Consider the following 17,135-nt stretch of genomic DNA (forward strand, 5'->3'; position numbering starts at 1 on the left):
ATTTCATGTAAATGAAATGAGACAATATGTGACCTTTTGTGCCTGCTTCTTTTACTTAGCATAATGTTTTCAAGGTTCATGCATGTCGTAGCATTCCTTTTTACGGCCGAATAATATTGCATTTTATGGCTGTACCACATTATATCCATTCATCAGTTGATGGACACTTGGGTCGTTTTCACTTTCTGGCCCTTGTGAGTAACACTCCTGGGAACATTCGCACAACAAGTGTTCATGGGGACATATGTTTTTAGTTCTCCCTGGTATATGCCTAGGAGTGGAATTGCTGGGTAATACGGTGGCTCTATGTTTAACGTTTTGAAGGACTGCCAAACTATTTCCTGAAGTGGCTGCGTCATTTTACATTCCCACCAGCCGTGTCTGAGGGTTCCAGTTTCTCCACATCCTTGCCAACATCTGTTACTGTCCGTCTCTTGATAATAGTCATACTAGTGGGTGTGAAGTGATATCTCCTTGTGGGTTTGGGTTTGCATTTCTCTGATGACTAAGCATGTTGAGCACCTGCTCCTGTACTTGTTGGCCATTTGTATATCTTCTTTGAGGAAGTATCTCTTCAAATGCTTTGCTCATTTTTTGATTGGATTGTTTGTATTTTTTTGTTGAGTTGCAGTTCTTTATATACTCTGGATATTAGACCCTTACCAGATGTGTGATTTGCAAATGTTTTCTCCCACTTTGTGGGTTATCTTTCCATTCTCTTGACGGTGGCCTTTGATGCACAGAAGCTTTTAATTTTGATAAAGTCTAATTTAGCTGTATTTTTCTATTGTTGCCTATACTTTGATGTCAAACAAGACACCACTGCCTAGTCCAAGGTCATGAAGATGTTCCCTTATGTTTGTTTGTTTTTTTTAATTAAGTTTATTTATTTATTTATTTTTGGCTGCATTGGGTCTTTGTTGCTGTGCGCGGGCTTTCTCTAGTTGCGGCGAGCGGGGGCTACTCTTCGTTGCGGTGTGTGTGCTTCTCATTGCGGTGGCCTCGGGCTCTAGGCGCGGGCTTCAGTAGTTGTGGCTCGCGGGCTCTAGAGTGCAGGCTCAGTAGTTGTGGCGCACGGGCTTAATTGCTCCGCGGCATGTGGGATCTTCCCGGACCAGTGCTTGAACCCGTGTCCCCTGCATTGGCAGGCGGGTTCTTAACCACTGCACCACCAGGGAAGTCCCTCTGTTATGTTTTATTCTGAGAATTCTATAGTTTTAGCGTTTCCATTTAGGTCTTTGATCCATTTTGAGTTGATTTTTGTATATGGTGTGAGATAGGGGTACAGCTTCAGTCTTTTGCATGTGGATATCCACTTGTCCCAGTATCATTTGTTGAAAGACTGTTCTTTCCCACAGTGAGTTATCTTGGCACCCTTGTTGAAAATCAGTTGACCATGGATGTACGAGTTTATTTCTGGACTCTCAGTTCTATTCCATTGAGATATATGTGTGTGCATGTGTGTGTGTGTGTGTGTACACACACATATTTGTTTTTATGCCAGTACTGCAAATTCTTGATTACGGTAGCTTGTAGTAAGTTTTGAAATTGGGAAGTGTGAGTTCTCCAACTTTGCTCTTTTCAAAATTGTTTTTGCTATCCTGGGTCTCTTGTATTTCCATATTAATTTTAGGATTGGCTTATTAGTCTCTGCAAAAATGACAGCTGGGCTTTCCATAGTGATTGTGTTGAATCTGTAAATGACTTTGAGTGTTACTACCATCTTAATAATATTGAGTCTTCTAATCCATGCACAGGAGATATCTGTCTATTTATTTAGATCTTCTTTAATTTCTTTCAAGAATGTTTTGTAGTTTTCAGTGTACAAGTCTTACACTTCTTTTGTTAAATTTATTCCTAATTATCTTATTCTTTTTGATACTATCGTAAGTGGAATTCTTTTCTTCGTTTCCTTTTCAGATCATTCCTTGCTAGTGTGTAGGCATACAACAGATTTTTGTGTATTGACCGTGTATCCTGCAACCTTGCTGAATTTGTTTATTAGCTCTAATAGTTTGGTTTGTTGTTTTTTTTTTTATGGCAGAGTTTGGTTTTGAAAGCAAACATATTCTTGTGCAACTAATTGCTTGCGAGAAATGACCTCATGTTTCTCTAACAAACATGTTTTGGCTGTGCTAGTGTAGGACTGGCCAGTAACCCAGTGCCAATCATACTGACCAGGCAGCAGTGCCTGGAGAAGAGCAGCTCCGTCAGTGAGATCGAAACACTTTGGAAGAGAAGTAAAACAGGTGTAGCTTCTTTCCCACTGGTTTCCAAGACAGTGTGGTTCCTTCTGACCTACTCATTCCATTCCCTGCCAGCTTCTGTGATAGTTGTGTGGGAGGGGGACAATATAACAAAATAAAAAGACCCTGGCCAGTACATTCTTTGGATGTTTTTTAAGTGGGCGAGAAATTTAGCTCTCAGAACAAATTCCTTTTGTTTTCATGAGCAGTGTCTTTGGACACTTTGTCCTTTCTCATTTGGTCACCATGCTTTTCCCTTTGTCCCCAGAGCTCCAGGGTCGTAATTTCTCTTGGGCGAGCCCCGTTTTGCGGGTGGCTTTCCTTTCTGTCATTGCTTGCTTGCATCCTCTCTCCTCCTCTTTCTCAACCTTCCTTCCTTCCTCCCTCCCAGATAATATCTATAAGATAGTTTCTTGTAAAAAGAATAACACAAACCAAAAGATGACCAATAAACTCACTAGCCAATGGAACCCGATTTTATTTTTTCAAAAGTACCCTAGGTACCAAGTGCTGAAAATTCAAATACAAGAGAAAGGTGCAAAGTGAAAAGCGAACGCCTCCCTCCCTGCCCACTCCCCACGGCCCCTTCCTCTCCCCAGGTGCTCATTATTAACAGTTTCTCGTGATGATTTCCAGGAGCAGAATTAATGCACAATCCACATAATGTATGTTTTTATATTTACAGGTTGTATTTACACCATCTTTCCTCCGTCATTTCGGTATTCATCTGAAATTGCCTCCAGTGGAGAGTTCCTCTTCTAAGAGTTTCCCAGCTCTCTCCCTGGGTGTCAGGAGAGCCACAGCCCACATAGCACAAGTTGGACAGGGTTTTCTCCAAAGTCGGGGGGGTCCTGGAGGTAGATGAGCCCCCAGGGTGTGAAAAGAAAACATTAACACTTACATTTACATTTAAACTCATCTTTTAAAAAAAAACAGTTTTGTTGAGGCATAATCGACATACATTAACCTATACACATTTAACGTGTACAACTTATACACGAAACACAGGTATATACCCATAAAACTGTCACCACAATCAAAAAATAATATCCGTTGTCCCCTGCCCCCCAGATTTTCTTGTGCCTCTTTGTAATTAATTGATCTCTCTCCCCTTTTGTCCCTAGGAAACCACCGATCTACTTTTTGTCACTCCAGATTAGTTTGCATTTTCTGTAATTTTATATAAATGGAGCTATGCAGTAGGTACTCTTTTTTTTTTTGGTCTGGCTTCTTTCAATTACTTTGAAATTCACACATGCTATTGTGTGTATCAATAGTTTATCCCTTTCAATAGCCCGGTGGTATTCTGTTGCAGGGCAGTACCACAGTTTGTTCATCCAGTCACCTCTTGGTGGACATTTCGGTTGTTTTCAGTTTGGGGGCTATTAAAATAAAGCTGCTATAAACATTGTTATGCAAGTCTTTGTGGGGAGGTCCCTTAGGGTAAACATCTACAAGTGGATAGGCTGGGTCATACGATAAATGTGTGTTTACGTTGTTAAGACATTGCCAAACTATTTTTCTCTAAGTGGTCATACCATCTCCACCAACGGTGTGGGGGAGTTCCAGTTGCTCCACATCTTCCCTACCACTTGGTATAGTCAGTCTTTTTAAGAAGTATGTAGCGATAGCTTATTGTGTTTTAATTTGCATTTCCCTAAAACCTGATGATCTTTGCATAGGCTTATTTGCCATCTGTATAGCTTCATTTTTTATATATAAATTTTATTTATTTATTTATTTATTTATTTATGGCTGCGCTGGGTCTTTGTTGCTGCACGTGGGCTTTAGATGCAGCTAGCAGGGGCTACTTTTTGTTGCGGTGCACGGGCTTCTCATTGCAGTGGCTTCTCTTGTTGCGGAGCACAGGTCTCTAGGTGCGCGGGCTTCAGTAGCTGTGGCTCGCGGGCTCTAGAGCGCAGGCTCAGCAGTTGTGATGCACAGGCTCAGTTGCTCCGCGGCAACTCCGGGATCCTCCCGGACCAGGGCTCGAACCCATGTCCCCTGCCTCGGCAGGTGGGTTCTTAACCTCTGCGCCAGCATGGAAGCCCCATATAGTTTGTGCTTTTTACATCATATTTAAGAAATATTTGTGAAATGTGTGTTACTGAGATCTTTTCCTATTTTCTTCTAAAAGTTTTATAATTTGGTTTTATAATTTATAATTAAAATAAGTTTTATAACTTATAATTAGCCTTTCATTTAGGTCAGTGATCCATTTCCAGTTAATTATGTTTATGGTGTAACTTAAGGTTAATTTTTTTACATATGGCTATCCAATTGTTCCAACACCATTTGCTGAAAAGATTATCCTTTCTGAATTGAGTTACCTTAGCACCTTTATCAGAAGTCAGTTGATCATGTGTATGTGGGTCTGTTTCTGAACTCTATTCTGTTTCATTGATTTTTTGTTTGTTTCATTGATTTTTATGTCTTGATTACTGTAGCTTTATAAGTGTTGAAATCAGATAGTTTGAATTCTTCAACTTTGTTCTTTTTCGAAGTCATTTTGGTTCTTCTAGGTCCTTTGCATTCTCATATAAATTTTAGAATGAGCTTGTCATTTTCTATAAAACAAAACAAAAAAAATACCGCTGCAATCTTTATTGGGATTGCACTGAATCTATACACCAATTTGGGGGAAATTGACAGTATTAAGTCCTCCAAACCATGAACATGGGATATCCTTCCATTTATTTGAATCTTCTTTAGTTTCTTTCAACATTTCAGTATACAAGTCTTGCAGTTCTTCTGCTAAATTTATTCCTAAATATTGTATTTTTTGATGCTATTGTAAATGGAATTGTTTTCTTAATTTCATTTTCAAATTATTCATTTCTAGTGTACTGATATACACTTGATATTTGCAGATTGACCTTGTATCTTACTATCTTAATAAACTTGTACTTTGCTGATAATTTTTATCAGGAATGTATATTGGATTTTGAGATAATTATATGGTTTTTCTTCTTTAGTCTCTTAATATGGGGAATTACACTGACTGATTTTCAAATGTTTATTCCTTCATCCTTGCATTCTGGAATAAATCCTATTTGGTCATGATATATTAATTTTTTATGTATTGTTGGATTCAACTAGGTAAATTTTTGCTGAGAACTCTTACATTTATGTGCATGAAGGATATTTGTCTGTACTTTTCTCTTTCTGGTTCTGGTATCAGAGTAATGCCGGTTTCATAGAATATGTTAAGAAGTATTCCCTCCTCCTCAATTTTCTGTAAGAGTTTGTGTAGAACTGGTATTATTTCTTCCTTAAATGTTTGGTAAAATTAGCCAGTGAAGCCATCTGAGCTTTGTTTCATTGTGGGAAGATTTTAAACTACAAATCTGGTTTTTAAAAATATATATATGGTTATTTATGATATCTGTTTCTTCTTAAGTTTTGTTAGTTTGTGTGCATTCATCTTAATTGTCAAATTTATTTGATATAGACTTTTTCATAATATTCTCTTATTATCCTTTTTTAAAATTTATTTATTTATATTTTATTTTTGGCTGCATTAGGTGCGTGGGCTTCAGTAGTTGTGGCTCATGGGCTCTAGAGCGCAAGCTCAGTAGTTGTGGCACGTGGGCTTAGTTGCTCCGAGACATGTGGGATCTTCCCGGACCAGGGCTTGAACCCATGTCCCCTGCACTGGCAGATGGATTCTTAACCACTGAGCCACCAGGGAAGTCCTTATTATCCTTTTAATGTCCGTTGAATCAATGATGATGGTCTCTTTCTCATTCTGATATTGGTAATTTGTGTTTCTCTCTACTTCCAGATCAGTCAGGTCACAGGTTTATCAACTTTATTGATCTTCTCAAAGAACTAGCTTTTGGTTTCATTTATTTTCCTTATAGTTTTTTGTTTCTATTTCACTGATTTCTGCTCTTACCTTTATTTCCTTTCTTCTGCTTGTTTTGGGTTTGATTTGCTTCCCTCCCCACCGCCCCCCCCCCCGTTTCTTAAGGTGGAAACTTAGATCACTGTAGCTCATGTTAAGTTCTCTTTTTAATATGTTATATCACATACATATTAGTATCACTGTGCAATTACATAGCTTATAAACGTGTATTTGTTGGAGGTATAACTTAAAAAATTTTAATGACAGATGTGTACCATCAAAAAAGTTTGAAGACCAGCAGACCCAAATGAGAAGGAAATCCAAAAAAGAGGGGATATATGTATATGTAGAGCTGATTCACTTTGCTGTACAGTACAAACTAACACAATATTGTAAAGCAACTATACTCCAGTTAAAAAAAAAAAAAGTTTGGAGACCAGCAAAAGCATTCTTTGATTGGAGCTCTGGGCAGACTCATTATTGGAAATTTTGAGCAGCGACATATCATGGGAACACAGGGATGCATGATTGGTGATGGTGTGTAGGATGGGGTGGATGGAGTGGAGACAGGGTGTCCGACAGTCACTCCCTTGGCAAAACCCTGCAGCAGCGTTGGAGTGGCATCAGGACACAGGTGGAACTGGGCAGTCAGATGCCCAGTTCTCACCTGAGGGGCCAGCACTGAGCACCAAGGATTGTTTTCAGAGTTCGCAGCAATTATGTATGTGAAACACCTGGTGTACAGGGGACACTCAAAATGATAGCTGTTATCAAAACAAAAATGTACTTCTTTATAAATCAGAGATCATTAGATAAACTGAAGGAACTAAGCAGCACAAATGTTCTAAATACTGTCTGTACCTCTTCTTAATTTTTGTAGTCCTGTTTTGGCCATTTATCTCTCAGACTATTCTCAGCTGGTTGGTTTTTGTTTTTCTTTTTGTTTCCTCACATGGTTTTCAAGCAGTCAAAAACCCCTTAGTCTATAAGATCCAGTTGAGGCTTTCTACTCTTCGCGCTTCGCGGTCTTACAAGGAGTTGTCCTCCCTTCACCTGATCTGTCTCCCGTGGTGGGCGGGGCAGTCTCCAGCTGGAGTGGCAGGAAGCAATCCATCCAGAGCCCCTGGAGCCTCCCAGAGTGGAGGCCCAGCCTGTGGACAGTGGCTCCTCAGGGCTCCACACGGCCTTGTTATTCGTGGATCACACACGTGCAAGGAGCACTTACGTGCCAGGCCCAGGGCCCACTCTGTGCTCATGTGTGGGTGCCCTTCACTTCTGAACTTCACAGGGCAGGTGCCTCTATCCCCAGGCCCCGAGAGTCAGGCCGGGATCCAGGTCTGCCGCCCCAGCACCCTGGTGCTGCGAGAGTGTTGTGTAGACCCACATGGGCAGGAAGACACGTTGAGGACCACCCGGGAGATCCCCACCCGGCACCAGCTCCCTCAGAACTGTGAACTGTCGTTGGCTCAGCACGGCCCCTCCAGAGCCCTCAACTGGAACACGACAATAACAGTAATTCAGCTTCATAATTGATCCACATTTTTGAAACATGTTATTGTCTGTGGTGATGATAAAAGTAGTTTCATTAAGGATAATAGCTAACATTTCTAGAGAGCTCGTGCCAGGCACTGAGCCCAGGGCTTTGCCAGTCTCATTCAGTCACCACAACCATCCAACAAGAAGATACTATTATTTTCCCATTTTACAGATAATTAGGGGGCTGGAAAGCCTGAGCTTCATACTCTCTGTATGGAGTGCACAGTTTCCTATGTGGTCAGCCTGACCCCCCAGTCCAGCTCATTTTATCTTTTTCTCTGTCTTGCTCTCTGTGCTCCGGCCTCACTGACCTTCTTTCCCCCACCCCCGATCTGTCCTCCTGCTGCAGGGCCTTTGCATGTGCCGGTCTCTCCGCCCAGGATCTCTCTTCCCTCCTCCCAGCAGCTCCCTGGCTTTTGCCTTCTTCACTCCACCTCTTCCTTGGGCTCACACGGCCTCTCTAGCATTGCCTCCTGAGGGAGGTCTGCACTGCCCCCGCTCCCACCCCCCATCCAGCCCCGCCTTCCTCTACTCCCACTATCCCTTTCCCACTCTTTGTGGCTCTGGTTATAGCTGATGTGTGGATTCTTTGATTCATATTGTCTCTCCCAATGGGCTGTGAGCCCCAGAGCTCAGGGACCATGTCTTTGCTCGTTTTTGTTGTACCCTTCACTTGCATTCCTGGCAGCTCCATGAGCTGAGTACACAGTAGGACGTGGACTATATCCGTTGAATGAGTGGCCACGTCTCCGGGACCGTGTGTGTTGCCCACAGCAGATGTCAGCATCTCTCCCCACCAGGTCCTCTGAAACCCTGCGGTCAGTCAGCTAGGGAGCTGCCTGTCTGCTCCTCCAAGGTCAGGACACGGGGTCCGCGGGCCCCGTGGGGACCAGCATGCGTGCTTTACCCCAGCTCAGCGGGCATCTCCCTGCTCCCTGGACCTTTGACTCCGACCCACCACCTGTACAGCCAGGTCACGGGGTGCCGCTCCGTGAGCTGCTGGGCGCAGGTAGCTTTGCTCTCCCAGAACACACATAGAACAGTACCTGGCACAGGATTTTTTTCAACTCCCAGGTGGTCGTGACGTGCAGCCAGGCTGAGAAAGGCTGGGAGCGAGGCTGTGAGCCCTGAGAGTGATGGGGAACAGGGGCTGCCTTCCTTTCATTCCTCCCTCTCCCCCGCCCACATTATCAGCCAGAGCAAGTGAGGATGGGCCCCAGGGTGCCGCTCTGGAGTGAGGGCCATGGCTTTCCTTAGCTCAGTGGTTTCCGAATTTGGCTGGTATTAGAATCACTTGGGAATTCTTAAAAATTCCAGAACCCAAGCCACACCCACACTAATTAAACCACAGTCACTGGGGGTGGGACACAGGTGGCAGCAATTTTTGAAGCTGCTCTCTAAGTGATTCCAAACTGTACAGACAAGTCAGAGAACCACTGCATCAGGTTCTTAGCTGGGCCCCTGATCCAGAACATACAGCAGACACCACCTTCCCTTAGACTGTCTGCTGCCCAAGCTGCTGTGTGTGGAGACCTTTTCTTCTGTTGTTGTTGTTGTTGTTGTTTGGGGTTTTTTTTTTTTTTTTTTTTTGGCTGCGTTGGGTCTTCGTTGCTGTGCACCGGCTTTCTCTAATTGTGGTGAGCGGGGGCTACTCTTTGTTGCGGTGCGTGGGCTTCCCATTGCGGTGGCTTCTCTTGTTGTGGAGCACAGGCTCTAGGTGCGCGGGCTTCAGTAGTTGTGGCTTGCGGGCTCTAATACGCAGGCTCAGTAGTTGTGGTGCATGGGCTTAGTTGCTCCACGGCATGTGGGATCTTCCCGGACCAGGGCTCGAACCCATGTCCCCTGCATTGGCAGGAGGATTCTTAACCACTGCGCCACCAGGGAAGTCCCTGGTGTCTTCTGTTTCATTTTATTCCAGAGGTCAGGACCATTCCCCAAACTGCAGGTTCAGAAATCCAAAGTGAGAGAGAACCGATGGGCCATGGATTCAGGGACGTTACTGGGACTTCTTTGGTTGAGTTTGAATCAGTCTCAAATTCTTGCTTTTGAAACTTGAGAGGGTAGTTTGCTGCTGCCTTCCTGAGTCACACTGAAGGGGCCTTGCATCCTTAAAAACAACCCAAGAATGTGTACTAAAGTAGCAAAGTGAGGAAGTAGCTGCCTGGAGGTGAGACACAATAGCTGGGCCTCTGGCAACCACCCTGGGCTGCCAGGTGGTCTTGAGAAGGCGGGGCACCTGCTGAGAACGGTGGAGCAGCACCATCACCCAGGCTCCCACAGATCAGTCAGCTCCCCACTGCGTGGCCGCCCACTCCAGGCTGCTTTGTCATCAGAGAGAAATAAAACTCTAGCTTATTAAGCCCAGGTGGGTTTTTGTTTTGTTTGGGGGCTTTTTGTTATTTGCAGCTGAATCTAATTCTAGCCGATACCGTGGATTCAGTGGTTTGGCTCAATGCAGGTCTGTCCTACACACGGGGCCTGGAATGCTCAACGGTGTTAGGTGACACAGGGCAGTGGTGTGAGTTTCGGAGGGCAGGGGAGAGGAGAGGTGGCCTGGGGACGGCATCACCTGCCCTGCACACACCCTCAGCTCGTGGGTCAACGGACCAGGGGCTGACAGAGCCTCGTGTGTGTGTGTGTGTGTGTGTGTGTGTGTGTGTGTGTGTGTGTGTGTGTGAATGGGTGGTGTGTGCGCGCGTCTGTGTGGTGGGGCGTGTCGGTACGTGTGTGGGGATGTGTGTGAGTAGCGTGGTGTGTGGTGTGTACGTGTGGCTGTGGAGGGCGGGCGGATGGGTGTATATGTGTGTGGTGGGGGGGTGCCCGCTGCGTTACATGCAGCGAGGTAGGCAGGGAGGCTGTAGGGCCCCGTGGGGAGGGCCTGAGCTCCGGGGGGATGGCGAGAAAAGGGAAAACAAGGGGCCAGCAGGGTGGGTTGCCCAGCAGAGAAGGAACAGGAAGGAGATTAGGAAGAAAGCAGGCGGCGCAGGTCTGGAGGGGGAGCCGGGGGGCGTGAGAGGCCGGAGCGGCAGCGAGCGGGTCTGGGTCGGGGCGGTGCTCTGTGGGGAAGCCGTGAGGGGCTCTGTCCCGTGCTCATGCTGCAGCTGGGGCAGCGAAATGTGTGTGTTCTTGAAATGCGGGCTGGGTAGGATTTTGTGTTTCTACCACACACTCGGATCATCCCTCTGATAACGTCTCCTTCGCCCTTCGTCCTACCCACAGACGGCTGGGTCTGTGGGCCGGACCCCTCCCCTCCCCTCCCAGGCCTCTCTGGCCCTGTCCTCGTCCCCTCCCGCCGTCCCCCACCCCTGGGCCTGGCACCAGCTCCAACACGCCGGGCTCCTGGCTGGACCCAGGTCTCTGCAGGGCTCTTCCGCCCGCCCGTAGCATCGCCCTGCGTCACCCTGACCCCTTTCCTTCCCCGCCACTTACACACCCTGGCACGGCATGATTATTTTTCGTGAGCGTTGTCTGTTTCCTCACGAAACCTTCAGCTCTATGACACCAGAACTTTAATCGCCTGCTGTTCACTTGCTGTTTGTTGACTGAATAACAGCTTTAAATGACTAGGGCTAGAGCTGATTGACTAAAGCCCGTGATGTAGAACAAGTTTAAGTCTAAATACAAGAGTGCTGAGGGGAGTTAAGTAATCAGAGTTGGGAGGATAAGAAACCATACGATTTTAAGCCTCCCCTAAATGTTATGAGCCCCACCCACACTCGGGTGTGTGATGGGTCGGTAGCTTGCGTTCCTTTGGGAACCAGCACCCCCGTGACAGCTGACGGGGAGTCCGCCTGCTGTGGCACTGAGGGGTCTCAGACGGTGTCAGAGAATCAGGACCCAGTCAGATGGCGCCCGCAACACCCAGAATGCTCCTTAGCAACTCAGTTTGGGGGCGGGGAGGGGGAGGACAAGGACAGATGTCTGAAGACTCCGCTCCCCTAAGGCCCAGGATGGGACCTGGTGGGTGTGAAGAAGGGGTGAGGAGGCCCGGGCAGGGGTGCTGGCATGGCCGGTGCTGGGGAGGTTCTCGGGATGTGTGTGGTTTTCCCATTCTGTGCAAATGGTGCCAGGAGAGTGGGTTACGTGAAGCAAAGCGGCTTCGGAGTCGCAGATGGAAAAGTCACTTTTATTTCAGACCTGATGCCTTTCTTCCCCTGACTTCCCCCGAAGCCTCAGTTCCATCCCAGGAGAGCTTTCAGGCTCACAGTTAATAAACAGAGCCCAGATGCACGGGGCCGTTGGCGCTGGCATTGGACACGGCCCAGGGCCCTGGTGCTCCCCCGGGGGATCACCTCAGATGACTGTGCTGTGGGCGTAGAGGAGCTGAGTTCGCGAGACTTTTCTTCTGTGTCAGCTCTCCAGAAAACCCTCCTTCGGGGCAAACCGTGCTCGGGAAAAGCTGAGCGCATGGCCTACTTACGGGCAGCGTTAATTACGGGCTCTCGGGTGCCTGTCCTCACTTAACCAAATTCCCGGGCTGTCAGATGGGGACTGATTTACCCCGAGGTGACCCAGGCCCCTTTCTCTGACCGCTCCTGACACCTCAGCCCGGGTGAAGCGGGGGTGTGGAGTAATCGCCAGGGAGGCGCAGGGAGAGGGGCCGAGGCCAGGCTGGGCCTCTGGCCGGCGGGGTCCACACTGCTGCTGTCATGGGGCTTCAGAGCAACAGAGGCACCTGCGGGGGCCGCCGCGGGGAGCCGGGTCCAAGGCTGCGGGCAGGATGTCGCCGCCCAGCTGGGTCTCTGGGGCCTTGCCCTCGGTTGATTGTCTGGCCACACCGTCTTCCCCTCCCTGGCAAGGTCACCGGCCGCCCACACCGTCCCCCATGGCTCAGGCTCAGGGAAACAGTCCTCTCTCATTGTGTTCTGCAGCCTTCATTCTTCACAGCTCGTTTGTGAAGCGGGCAAGGGGTAGCATTACCTTTCTCGGACTTGTTAAGCTGCCCAAGAGGAAAAAAATAAACAAGAAGGTTTTTCCTCCTCCCAGAGTCTCATTACTTGTTGGGTGAGCCTCGACCCGTATATGTTTCCAGAGAGAGACACTCGATGCCGACCGGCCGAAGGCTCGTCCCTGGACGGGACTCAGACCCTCTGCCGGCCGTTCCACCGTCTGCTGGCTCTGCAGCCGCACGGGACCGTTGCCGAGACATCTCAGCTCGTTTAGGATGCCCTGTTTCTTGCGCTGGGTCGCTGGATGTGCCGTGCTCTTTGTCATTTCTGTCCCTTTGCCGGGCGTGTGCTTCCCACCTGCCGTTCCGCCCCCCCAGCCCCCAGTTAATTTCCTCTCCCCTGCGTAGGCTCCACACCTTTCACTGGCTTAGATTTTTGCAGGAACACACTCTCTTGTATTTGTTTATCTGCCTGACTCCTCTCCCTCCTAGACTTGAGCTCCCTGAGGTCAGGGGTTCTACTGGGTCGCCTTTTTGTCTTTGGTGACATGGTGGGGTCCATCGAGGGGGGCCCTCAGGTGGGAAGGTTCAAGCCTGAGCTGCTCATGCGCTCCTGGCCCAGCTTCCACACTCTCGATTCCCACAACTCACCCGCTGTCAGATCCCTCATTTGCATTCTCAGCACTGCCAGCTTGTGACTTTTTTCCAGTTTCCCTCTTAGTCATGTACTGCTTGGTCAGGTTTGTGTAGGATGCTCTCCATTCATGTGTTCATTCATTCATCATTCATTCATTCATCCATCCATCCATCCGTCTACACACTGGCCACTCCTCTAGGCTCTGGGTGTGCAGGGATGAACAGCACAGACCTAGTCCCTGTCCTTGTGGGATTTACATTCTAATGGGGAAAGACAAACAAGAAGCAATCAAATCAATACATAAGATGATGTGGAGGAGTGAGAGGGTGGAGACGTGGGCTCTGCCTCTTGATGAGGCTGTGGACGCCGCAGTGCAGAAGATCGGGATGCAGAGGTGCAGCCGTCCCTGGGAAATACGCTCCACCGCGTTGCCTTTGATTTCTCTATTCTCCCGCTTCAGAAAATATCCCTAAATAGCCTGACAGGAGAAAAGGCCCTCAGTCTGTAAGGTTTTTCCCCTTTGTTGATGTGGTTAGATTATCGTTCATGTCTTGTTAAGAGAGAATGTCCTCGAAGCTCGAGCTTGCTGAGAAGATGCATCCTGGGCTGCAAGGAGGGCCCCTGGCAGGGACAGTGGACCTGGGAGTGCCCAGACATTGCCGCCAAGGCGCTGTTGAGTCCGCAGTAGGTGCAGAGCTGGCCTCAGCCCTTGGTGGCAGAGAGCCCAGGGCCGCGGAGCCTGGTGTCTCCTGAGTCTTGCTGTCTTGAGGCCTCTGGTTCAGGACTTGGCATCTGGCTCAGCTCGGGGCAGCTCAGTGCCCCAACGGCTGCCTGGTGGAGATGGTCAGTGTGCCGTCCTCCCCGGTCCCTTGCACGTCAAGGTGGCCATAGCTTGAAGACAGGACAATGAATGTCCAGGTTCCCAGAGCGCCAGCAAGTATCTGAAACCACTGGTGGCTTCACCGCTCCAGATAACACCTGTGCTGCCCGAGGATGGGGCTACCAGCCCCGCTTGTGGGCGCCGTGCGGCCTGTCCTGCTGTGCCCGCCCTAACCCCCCGCCCTTCCTTGGCCTGACAGATGCGGACACGAGCTTGTGGTGCCCCTCGCTGCAAGAGGTCACGGCTGCGTTCCACAGCCTGGGTGCCCACAGCCCTGCTTTGCAGCCCCCGGGTCCCCTCCAGCACGGTGGGAGGTGAGTATCTCCCCCTCCTTGGTGTCCTTCCTCATGCAGTCCACAGCCACTGAACGCAGTTCCAACCCATCTAATCGTGTACATTAAATGTGTGTAGTACCAATTACACCTCAGGAAAAATGTAAAAAAAAAAATATTACCCCCAAAATAGACTCTTCTAAACATATATCCATGCTAGGAAACACTAAAGTATTTCCTTTTCTGTAAATGTAATACGCCTGGCCGTTCATTGTACAAAGCTCCATTTTCATTATTGTTGGTGGTATCCAGCCTTGGCTCAATAAGCATTTTACGAGTTAGAGAAAGGAAAGATTTCCTCTGAGGATTATTTTAAATTATGTGCTTTTTTTTTTTTTTTTGGCCATGCTGTGCGGCTTGTGGGATCTCAGTTCCCCGACCAGGGATTGAACCCGGGCCACAGCAGTGAAAGCCCGGAATCCTAACCACTAGCCCACCAGGGAACTCCCAAATTATGTGCATTTTTTGAGGTTAAAAAAAAAAAGTTACCAAGCTCAGGCTCTAGCCCAAATGCTGAAGCACAGGGTCTGGGGAATCGCAGCACACAGGTACCCCTGAACATGGTTTCGCACCACGAATGAACCGCATGTGATACAGCCTCGAGGCGATGGGAAGAGCCAGGCACGGCTGAGTCTTGCTGCTCTGACTGGCATTTGTTCCCGCCCCTTCCTGACTCAGCTCTCGCCACCCCTCCTCTCCTAAGATGTGTCCCAATCTCTTTGGTCTGTCTCCAAGCCCCTCCTGGCACATTACCTAGTATCAACTCACGGCCAGCAAGGCACAATTTTACATGTAATTCCCACAGTGCTCCACTCTGTGTCGTGGGCGCCCCCTTTGTGCCCTGGGCAGCGATGCTCATTTGTCCCCACCCTCTAGGGACAGAGCCGTACGATACGTAGACGACTCGCGTTGGGTGGATGGGTTGTAAAGGTGTCAGTCATGGCACCGCCAAACTCTCTGTTGGGAGTCCTTTGAGCAGTTGGTTTGAGAACCCCAGACGGGCTGCTGCGTGGGTGCCCTCTCCCTCCTGCCGACAAGCCCTCAGGGCACCGTGGTGGGCGGATGTTTCTCTAGGGGAAGGCCAAAGCTTTCTTAAGAACCTGTTCCACGACTGTGTTTGGTAATTGTCTGCCAAACCAAACCAGACCAAACCACACTTGCTCTGCGGTAAATACCCTGCCCATGTGCCAGCCTGCCGTGAGCGATGGGGAGGGAGGTGAAGCTCCGCCCGCTTGCCTGCTGCTCACCTCCTGCGGTGCGGCCCAGTTCCTGACAGGCCTCGGACCCGTACCGGCCCCGGGGGTTGGGGACCCCTGCTCTAGAGTATTCAGGGAACACCAGGAACATTCTGGTGTCTCTTCCACCAAGGGTGTGGCGTCCTTCACGGTTACGTGGGCCACGAGAGAATCTTCAGGGCAGGCCGTCTTCTCTCTGTCGTCCTCCTCGGAGGCTCGTCCCGTGTCACTTGGTTCCACGTCAGGTGCTTCTCCGTTGACCTCTAGGGTTGTCACCATCTAAGGCTCTGCTGGCCAAACAGATGCCCTGGGGCTCCTCTGGGGTACCCACAAGCCTTGCAGTGGCCAAGACTGGAAATGAGGGCACATGTGGGCGCACGGCTTGGCTGTCTTGCTCGTTGCTATGAGAAAGACAGGTCTTTCACCAGTTGTTCCTAATCTCAGATTTCCTTAAAACTCATCACCGTCTCATTGAATGCTTCAAGATTTCCTTCCAGAAGGAAACAGCCCTGCTGCTGCTGGACCGTGCACGTCGTCTGATGTCTGCCTTGTTGCAAATAGAGTAGCCCTCTGCCCAGTGATAAGGCTGGGGAGGGAGAAGTCAGGAGGATATTTGGGGAAGAAAGGCCAGCAGAGGGGGGACCAGAAGGTGAACACCGGATAGGAAGCAGGCGAGAGCCTCGCATCCTCAGAGGGGGCCTGTGCCACTCGGCTATTCAGGCACTCTTCGTCAGGTACCCCCGGTCTCACCTGGGAAGAGAGGGGGCAGTGGCTGGTCTTCCAAGGCTGCTCCCTGATTACAAAGCCCAGGTGAAGAGCCCTGGTCAGACCACAAGGCTGGCCGCTGAAGACCAGCAGCCTGCTGCTGTTGCCTGCTGCCAGAAGCCTTCATCCATGTGGTTCTCCAAGAGGGCAGCCTGATGCAGAGGCCAAAGGGGTCAATAAATGGCAGCTAAATGCACTGAAAGGGGGCGTTTGGTAACTGGCCGCCTTGGGACAGGGTAATCCGATCCAGGTAAAATTTGCTCCTCCCTCCCTCTCCGTTAGCTCAGCATCTATTCCTCTTCCTTGCATTGAGCTCGGTCCCGCAGAGCCCAGATGACGGGTCTGGTTTGGTTTGGCGGTGCAGGCCTGAGGAGAGCACCCTGCCTGCAGCCCCCGTGGTGGGGCGTCCGACCCACTGCTGGGCTCTCGGTCATGGTGGCGGCAGTGCTCGTAGCTTCCCTTACAGTCTTCCCTCAGAGAAGGTGCAGAGGGTCACTGTATTATTTTTTTTCGAACAATAATAGGGGAAAACAAATAGAGAAGCTGACATACTTCTCTTAAGAGTGCAGAACAATGTCATTGCAGCCCAAACTCCAGCTCCTGGCTGCTGGCCAAGGGCCGAGAGCCCTAACTCCGCCAAGCCTGTGTTGAGGCTGGGAGGCAGGGGTGGGATGAAGCTGCTTTGCAGGTGGAGTCTGGTGATGGGACCCTCAACTTGCCCTTCACCTGCTGAGTCCTCTGGGAGAGGAGTGGGCTTATTAGGCTGTGA

General features: G+C 49.1%; 1 protein-coding gene across 1 annotated transcript in view; it reads left to right on the forward strand.

Moving 5' to 3' along the window:
- Positions 1-17,135, forward strand: part of LOC103015199 (protein FAM178B) — a 62,414-nt gene that overhangs the window by 24,748 nt on the left and 20,531 nt on the right. The window contains exon 10 of the mRNA XM_057558671.1: positions 14,234-14,348. Coding sequence (XP_057414654.1) covers positions 14,234-14,348 — 115 coding nt within the window. The remainder of the gene's footprint in view (positions 1-14,233; positions 14,349-17,135) is intronic.

Source organism: Balaenoptera acutorostrata, chromosome 12, assembly GCF_949987535.1.
Source record: "Balaenoptera acutorostrata chromosome 12, mBalAcu1.1, whole genome shotgun sequence".
Taxonomy (NCBI): domain Eukaryota; kingdom Metazoa; phylum Chordata; class Mammalia; order Artiodactyla; family Balaenopteridae; genus Balaenoptera; species Balaenoptera acutorostrata.